General features: G+C 41.4%; 1 protein-coding gene across 1 annotated transcript; it reads left to right on the top strand.

The window, feature by feature from the left end:
* Positions 1–8725, top strand: hic2 (hypermethylated in cancer 2). The gene is made up of 2 exons (XM_030768317.1): positions 1–69; positions 6913–8725. The coding sequence occupies exon 2, from the start codon at positions 6943–6945 to the stop codon at positions 8650–8652; it is 1710 nt and encodes a 569-aa protein (XP_030624177.1). The 5' UTR covers positions 1–69; positions 6913–6942; the 3' UTR covers positions 8653–8725.
* Positions 8726–9196: the final 471 nt, after the last annotated feature.

Below are 9196 nucleotides of genomic sequence, written 5' to 3'. Positions count from 1 at the left end.
TGGCGCTCGGAAAGCTGTGAGATGAGAAAACAGGATGGCTATTTGAAGAGCTTCTGTCGATGTATTAAGGTATTTTCCTTTCTTATTACTCACACCTTTCACATCTTGTAAAATGTAATCACGGAATTTGGCAGTCTCGATTTTGCGCGCGTGAGATTATTCGCTTCCTTAAAAGAAACACAGATTCCTCTAACATCGGTCTTATCGCGTGCCCACAGGGGCTTCTCTTGTTTAATGCCTAGTTATACCACAGCGCCAGCATTGCTTGGCAGTGAATGTGAAGCCTGCTAGTGTAATAGGCTTGGTTAACTCAATACGTGCTTCGCTCAGACTTTGAGTGAGAGATAATAACAAAAGTTATTAGAGGCTAGACTTTCGAGGAGAGACCCTCTTCGAAATATTCATGCAACAGTAACAGCAGTATCGTGCTAATAGCCAAGCAAAGCAAAACTGGATCTCGAGTCGGTCGCCCTTTATGCGGGCGGTATTCCTGTTTACCCGAACATTTCTGTGTTCCGTATGTTGTATACATTTTTTTAAAAATCACGTTTAAGGTCAGTCATGTTCAGTTTATTGTCATTTACACGAAAAACGAGATAATATAACACCAAGTTTTTATCTTAGTAGCATCTTTGTTATCTCATAGGCAGGCATAACTATCATTACACGGACGTAAGACCACCATTTGTGAAAGTGGTTGCAGAGACTTAATTTTGAGGGAAGTATAAAAATTAAAAAAAAACAACAACGTATCATCGAATGTCGTGCAGTTTGTTTTCCAGCCGTTCTCGTAAATGAAGATATGCATTTAACATTACAGCAAATATTCTTGGAAAGAACCATTCCAATACTACATATATATGATAGTGGCAGTTCGATGCAGTACTGCTAGATTTTTGTTCTGTTTGCATCATTGGTATGATGTTAAGATTCCAAACTTAAAAGTATGATCGTTGTCAAATTGTGCGAGTGTTAATTTTTTTCTGTATACTTTAAAACGAATCTCCCCGTTGATCGTAATATGTTTTTAGTACCATACTTGTAAATTTACCATTACAATTTGTATTTTGATTTTTTTTTCTTACTTAATGCATGTCTCTTCTTCAATTTACGATATAGCCTATATATTTTTACGTTTCCAACCTGATCGAGTTCTTGTGCTGAACCCATTTTTAATCTCATCCATTTTAATAGAGGGGGAGGGGTCTTGTTTTACAGTGGTTTGTTCGTTCGTATCTGTGCCACATCATTAAGGTAGCCTCGGTGTGACCATTTGGCTGAGAATGCGATAAATTCCAACTTTGCCTTGTCAATTTGTTAAAACAGCGTGGAATATGTATTAGTAAAAAAACAAAAGCCTAATTGGAATGCTTTGTCGTGTTGAGCGGATTTTATCCGCCGAATTTCTCGCCCTACCTCAGCCTCGGCTAATTTATTGAATCTTTGAATGTTTTGCGCATTTTGTTTTAAGTTCATATTTGATTGCGCTGTGAGAATTAAGTCTTAAAATGCCATTGTCATTCGTCCCCAAAACATTTTTGTTTAACGTGTTAATGGAGGCAGGCAATCTTACACCGATTAATCTATTTAATCATACTATTCTAACAACGAATGTGTTTTCGTATTTACTTTGGCGTTGTATTTTCGTACATTGTTTGCAAAACACGATCGAGCTGCCTGCATATAAATCATTGGGTTGGTCATGATTGTATTTAAATTGAAGCCATTACATTTTTCCATTTGCCATTTCCTGTTGGATTTGAATTGAGTACAGAGAGTTGTTGCCTTTCCGGATTATTGCTTTCGCATACCCATGTTTCTCTTTGACAGTTGAATTCGTGATAGTTTGCTAGTCTGAGCAGTTACTAACAGATTTCAGGGGAGGGGAGATTCTTCTATAAGACACAACAAGGAAATATCGAACTGATAGAACCTGTTTAAATGGTTAGTTTAATCTGTTGTGTGTGAACAAAACCAAAATGATTAGTTTAATTTGTTTTGGGGTTGTCGCATTCAAACTAAATCTGTGGGTTTTCTGCGCTTGCAGAGATGAGTGTACCCCTTCTGTGATGAGTGTGTGCAGCTGTATAAGGTTTTGATGCATTTGGTCAGTGGTGCAGCTGAATGCAAAGTCTTCATGATTTTACCCTTAAGAAAATTCCTCAGAGATATACAATGAATGTGCTGTTGTTACGTTTTTCAGAATTATAACATTTGCACTTTCCTCCAGATTCAGTGCTCACTGAGTTTTGTCATTATGGTACTCTGCCGTATTGCTGGCAGATTCCTTTATCTGCATCAAGGGCTGATCTTCAGGAAAACAAGCAAAATATTAATGGGCCAGCTGTTACGAGAACAGGAAGGTGTATTTATTTATTTGCAAATTCTGTATTAAGAACTAAGCGTTCACGTATGCAGTAGCAGAAAGAACTGGGCACAGAGTTGGTGCCATGTCTAGGGAGATTTCCCAATCTCAGAATCCTTTTGATTCTATACGTTATGCCCTCTGTAATGCTGGGTTGGGCACATTCCACCCAGAGTAGCATGAAATGCTGGATTAGCCAGATTTTGCGTTTCATGAAGTGGACAAGCAACCGCCTCTTGAAAAGTGCACATGTGACACTTTCTCCCACCCCCCACCCCCCGTGGTGTCAAAGTTAACCATTTTGGTGCATTCCAAAACTTCATCTGAAAATGTAACGACCAAAATGACAGTATCGGATGTACACATGTGGATGAAAATGGGGCGTGTTGCTTTAAGAGAATACCTTGTCTCTGAACTTTTGTCCCACATTCTTTGCATGTTTGTTGTGGAGGGCTGTTGTAAATAAAAGCTGTCAGAACTGGTTACCTTTCTTGTAAGGAACACTTAACTGGGCGAAAATATAAATTTACAACTGTTTAATTGCTTGTTTTCCTTTACAACAGCAATCTGTGCTTCCTATGGGGTATCTCCGCTCTTAGGCCCTGTCGGCTCCAGTTTTATAATACCTTTTATAGATGATTTTTAAACGGATATTATGACGTTTAATGAAGCGCAAAGGTGCTTTGCCTACGTTTGTGGGAGACGTGTTGGTGTTTTTCTTATATTTTAATTAGGGTGCGATCTTCATGCAACCTAATGAAAGCAAGACATGGTGGCTTCACCCTCTTAAAAGGGAGGGTTTGTTTCTCAATTTTTACCTTTTTTTTTTAAGGTTGGTCTTGGATTAGTTTATCGCAAAAGCTTAAGGGACCATTTATAAAAGCTGTTGAAATCCTCATGGACCCATTGTAAATAAATAGATTTTTTTTTTTTTTGACAATTGCAACTGGTTTTGTCTTTAAACACTGCCACTAATCACTGTCATTTGCAGCCAGGTTTCCTGGTGAAAAGGTGTTGCATTCACATGGCCATGGTCTGTGGAATCCGCATTACTCCAGTTTGCAATGTGAACACACCGACCTGGTCTTTGTGTTCGAATTTGCATTTCTGCAGCATATGTTCTGCAATTAATGCTTAGCCATCAGGTCCCTGACCACCATGAAGTAGATGTAAATGGCTAACTAAATCTTAAAGATAGTCCCAACAGAGTCTCTCAAATGAGTTGCAATTATGCTCAACTGTAACTGTCAAATACAAATCTTATTTTGCCTAATCTTTCCTAATCCAGTTTTAGAAAAGGTTGTTGTGTCCTGTAACACTGAGTTTTAAGGACATTTAACACGAAAGAAACGATTGTGAACACGGAGCAAGGGGCCTTGCATTCCTCAGATAAGCAATATTCTGTCTTATCTGTCTTCTTGGCCAATAAAATTACATCAAATGCTCAGCATCAAGGCGGCCAAGCTAAACATTGCACTGTCTTAAAGAAAAAGTGGATTTTTAGAAGATAGACAAGGGCAGTCTGTAGATAGGAGATCACAAGTATGTTGGCCATCTCACAATGGGTTTTTTTTTGTTTGTTTGGTTGTTTTTTTTTTAACCTCCCCAACCATTGTTTTGATACTCTCGCTATGATGTGGTAGGGTATTCTGGTTTGACCGACAGTATTTATGAGTAACCGGTTCATTCTCCTCGGCTCTGTAATTGTTGTGGCCCTCCTTGCATGTTCTTGCTTGTTCTGACACAGTTCCATGCAGCACGGAGGATTTCTCTGCCAGGAGAGACACTGTAAATATGATAATTGCTTTTTCCCCACATTATTTTTCTTAAGACTTACATAAGAGCTTCGCACACTCTGTTTACAGCATTGAGATAATAAATTCAGGGCCCTCAGGTTCTGTGGCTGGGGATAAGCTTGTTTATAAGGTTAATCACAGTCCTTTGGCGGGCTTGTTCACTAGTGTGTTTACTGGACCCGACACTTGGCTTTGCTTTTCCAGACACCAGTCTTAACTGATTAGATGAGTACTTTCATCTTTGTGATGGGACAGCATCTGTTTTTGTTTTTTTTTTTTTAATTTGTTTGCGTGTTTGTGTTTTTTGTTTTTTTTCTTTCCTTTTTGAGGTGAACGATAGGAATACTTGCAAGCCAATAAAACGAGCATCGGTGTCTTATCAACCCACACGTGCAAGCTTTAGATAAATGCAAAGTCTCAAACGTTTTTTTTTGCCCCCTTCTTTCTTTTTTGGGAATGGGTTTGTCATGGTATCAAACAGATGTGGTTCATTACTATCAGTACAGTCCTCACACGATACCAGTGCCTTTCAGAGCTAAAAATACATCTCCAGAGATTATCAATTCTGTTGGGTAAGCTTTAGAGGCAAATGTGCTTTTTTGTGATAGTGCAGGTACGTGTAGCTTGGTGTTATGCTGTTTTCTGCAAGTGTGTGGGGTTTTTTTTGTTGTTTGTTTTTCTTTCTTTTTCTTTTTTTTTTTTCCTTCACCTCATGCACCAGAATCAATTTTGTGAGAATTTAAAGGTTTTTCACGACTTTTGGTGTTGCTGTGTCCGTGCTTTAACGTCAACCCGCTGTGGTGTGTTATTTTTGGAAAATTCAAGTTTGAAATAGTTAAACAGTTACCGAAGCAGAATAACTCTGGGTCTGTCCAGCTTATCGTTACTTTGATGTAGTTCAAATAAATTCATTCATGCCAGCTAAGAATTGGTGAACAAGGCTGCCTGATAAACAAGATTGGTTGAGTCATCAGGTTTTTTTTGTTTTTGTTTTTTTTAATTCTTTTTCCCATATCCCCAAGTGAACATTAGAGTTCTCCGTCAGTAATGGTCTCTCTCATATTGTGCACAATAGTATTATTATTACTTGTAGTTTTAACACTGAGTTCATTTTGTGACTTTAATAACATTTTACCATTTATTAAAGCGTGTAAAATCGATTCACAAATGTATAAGTCTTCAGAAATGGATCATCATCGAAAACACCTATTTCGTTGTCGTCGCCCCCCCCCCCCCCCCCCCTTTTTTTTTTTTGAAATCAGTTGTGTTCTGCCACCCTTAAATTAGTTATTTATAGTTCATCTCTATGAGGCAGATGTTGCTGGAACAGCTGATAAAAATGCAACAAGTTAGATACATGAATGAACCTGGCAGACCAACGATAATGAGGAGAGGGTGTTGAGTTTTGTCGCTCTCTGTTTTGAAGAATAGAGCATTCTGAGGGCCACTGATTGTTGATTAGGTGCTTTTGTGGTGTAGTTGTTTCTGTAGATATGTCTTATCTGTTTATGTGCAATGTGAACAAAGTGAGTCCTCTGCCTAAATATAGGGTCCCCCCCCCCCAACAGACTGTGATGTGTATATATTGATCATGTTGATCTTCTTTTTCTTTTCTTTTCTTTTCTTTTTTTAACCTTCTCAGCCGAACAGGAGGTAAAATAATTCTGTTCATTTACTTGTCTTTTTGCGTCGTCAATTAGAAGCTCTCTAGTTTCGTGCCACGGAATCTCATTACTTTGTGGTGGCTTTGACAAGAGTAAGCTTACTCGCCTCCCAGAACCTATCTCTTCCATCTGTTGTCCTTCACAGCTCTTTTTGTCTCTCTTTTTTTTAAATCAATTTTTATGTGTGGATAATTTATCACATGAACTGACAGTAGTATTTCAGATGACTGAGACAACTAAATTACAAAACAAAACAAACAAACAAACAAGCAAAAAAAAAAAAAAAAACGGCCTACATTTTTGTGAATGGCAAAATCCTTATCTGTTGCATTTCAAAAATTCTGTTGCAAGCCAGGGCCTGCTTATCCAGTTAAAGAGGGTCTGGTTTACCTGTTCCCACCACACCCTCGGTGATCTCCCAGCTCAAGTTGCATGTTGTCGTTCATTCTAGAAAGGCAGTGACGTCCACTAGCCTCCTTGCCCCAACCCCCATCTCACAACAAAGAGACTGACCCCGGAGGCTGGCATTAAGTGCTGGTGGCAAGAGCTTTGAGAAGGCTCAGTGGACTCCATTAAAGAGAAAATGTAGAATGCAACTGTTTAAGCCTTTCTTCTTCCTTTCCTCTAGTTCTTAAAACTGTTTTTTAGCATGCGTTGTACCAAACCCACGTTATGCCAGTTCATATATGTGTACCATCAAAAGACAGAGACAGAAAGAGGTCTTGTTTTTCAACGGTAGTCATTGTGGCTGCCATGACAGTAGCACAGGCTTGCCCTTGAGTTTTTTTTTTGACAAGGTCATGAAATTATTTATTATTCATTAGAGCTCAAACAAGATTTTTTTTTTCCCTTTTTTTTTTTTCTTGTGACCTCAGGATGCATAGTAATAAGCTTGAAGTGGAAGCATTTACATTTCTCATTTTGGAGTTTTAGAAAAATCCGATCACATTTGTTTTCAACAAATTAAACGTTTGCTTGTGCCTTGAATTCTGTTCTGTGTATTACATCGTTCTGTTGAAAAACTAATGACATGAATGACATTTAGTTTTCATCCATTCTAACTGAAATGTAACATTCCTCTTATCAGGTTGCGTAGGTGCGGAAAAAGAAGTTGGAAATGGAATTGCCAAATCATGCCAAACAATTGCTGCTGCAGCTGAACCAACAAAGAGCCAAAGGTTATCTGTGTGATGTGATTATAGTGGTAGAAAATGCCCTGTTCAGGGCTCACAAGAACATCTTGGCTGCCAGCAGTATCTACTTCAAGTCCCTCATCCTCCACGACAACTTGATCAACCTGGACACAGATATGGTCAACCCGTCCATATTTCGTCAGATACTAGACTTCATTTACACTGGCAAGCTTCTGTCCTCAGATCAGGTCAGTGACCATAATTTCAATGCCCTCCTAACGGCAGCAAGCTACCTCCAACTGCACGACCTGGCTGCTCTCTGCAGGAAGAAGCTTAAGCGCAACGGAAGATCCCTCCTCAACAAACCTACGACGCCTACCAATGGAAGAACCTCCCGTAACCAAAGGCTTTCCTCCACACCGGTAACTCCAAACCAAATTTCAGGGTTAAAAGACAGTGAGAAAGTTAAGAGGCATGAGGAGCTACTTAAAGACGAGCTGTCCGAGGACGAGATTTTCATCGGAAACGCCCACTGTGCAACGTCAGTTAACTCGCTCAGCCCTTCTACCAGTAAGAACGGCAGCAATGGTACCACTAACAGTAGCGGTGGTGTCCCGGAGCTTGGCTTGGACCTCTCCAAGAAAAGCCCTTCAGGCAGCACTGCCACGGAGGAGGTAAGCCCCAGCAGCATCCCTCAAGAATCACCTCAATCTGCCTCAGAATCCACAGCCAACAGTGCCTCATTTGACGAGAACACCGCTAACCCTCAGAGCCTAGTCGGCGGTGAACCCATGGAGTTGGGCGAGGGAGGGGATTGCGACGAGAGCCAGCCGCTTCCGGATGTGGACCAGCATAAAACCTCCCGGCAGATGGCGCGGCACAGACGGCAACCCAAGAGCGAGGGTAACAAGGGCGACGACGCGGAGCGAGCCGGCATGCCCAACGGGGTCGCAAAGAGATTGAATGTGGTCGGGGAGAGGATCTCCGGCGGGGGAAACGTCAACTCGGACATGTCCTTGCAGTGCAAAGAGGAAGAAGGAGAGGGCGTAGAGAACGGACAGGAACAAAGCGAAGAGAGCGGACAGAGCGAAAGCGAGGGCGGCCGGAGCAGCGCTAACTACGTGTACCGACAGGAAGGCTTCGAGCCCGCCCTCGGCGACAACCTTTACGTCTGCATTCCTTGCGGCAAGGGCTTCCCTAGCTCGGAGGAGCTCAACGCCCACGTCGAGAGTCACACAGAGGAAGAGCTGTACATCAAAGAGGAGGAGGAAGAAGATACTTATCCAAAGGAAGACGAGGTGGAGGCCGAGGACCTTTCTTCGCAGACGGTCCAGGTGCACAGCGTCGACTCCCGCCGCTTTAGCTGTTCAGTTTGCAACAAGAGTTACAAGGATCCAGCCACTCTGCGACAGCACGAGAAGACCCACTGGCTAACCCGTCCCTTCCCATGCAACATCTGCGGAAAGATGTTCACCCAGCGCGGCACCATGACCCGCCACATGCGCAGTCACCTGGGCCTGAAGCCCTTCGCCTGCGAGGAATGCGGCATGCGATTCACGCGCCAGTATCGGCTCACGGAGCACATGCGGGTCCACTCGGGCGAAAAGCCGTATGAATGTCAGCTCTGTGGGGGGAAGTTCACCCAGCAGCGCAACCTCATCAGCCACCTGCGGATGCACAGCTCCCCAACATAAGCCAAAGACCTCCAGCAGACCCCACCGCAAAAATGATTTCCAGACACGCACACCTTCACTAGGCGGCTAACAAATGGTTTTTGTTCAGAAAAGAAATGTCTCTCCTGCCTTTTTTGTAAGACGGGAAGAAGAAATATATACAAACGAGGAGTTCCAGAAATGGAAACGAATGATCCTATCAACAAAAAAAAAAAAAGAAAAGAAAAGAAAAAAAAAAAGAATTGGTATGATTTTAATGGCTTATTATTTTTAGATCTTGCTGTGAATGTATGATTTGGGTACTGATGCTGTTTTATGATTCTTTTGGGATAGTCAGACCCCTAACAAACTGATGCAGAATGCATTCGTTTTACCATCTGTTTAAATTCATGTGGTCTGATTTGTTATGTGGTATCCCAAACGTACACACACACACCTACACACTTTACTCGTAGTCCTTTAAATGCTCCGAGACTAAGAGAAAGGGTGGCGTCTGTCGAGGAACACTTTCCACATAGTTAAATATACTCTGACCATATTATTGTTCTAAACTTGTATTTTGAAT

The sequence above is a fragment of the Chanos chanos genome, chromosome 3 (assembly GCF_902362185.1).
Source record: "Chanos chanos chromosome 3, fChaCha1.1, whole genome shotgun sequence".
Classification (NCBI taxonomy): domain Eukaryota; kingdom Metazoa; phylum Chordata; class Actinopteri; order Gonorynchiformes; family Chanidae; genus Chanos; species Chanos chanos.
Note: the sequence above shows the minus strand (reverse complement) of the source record. Positions and strands in the feature narration are given on the sequence as shown.

Excerpts from the sequence above, each read along its gene's own strand:
- hic2 (XM_030768317.1), top strand. The coding sequence starts at position 6,943 with ATGGAATTGCCAAATCATGCCAAACAATTGCTGCTGCAGCTGAACCAA.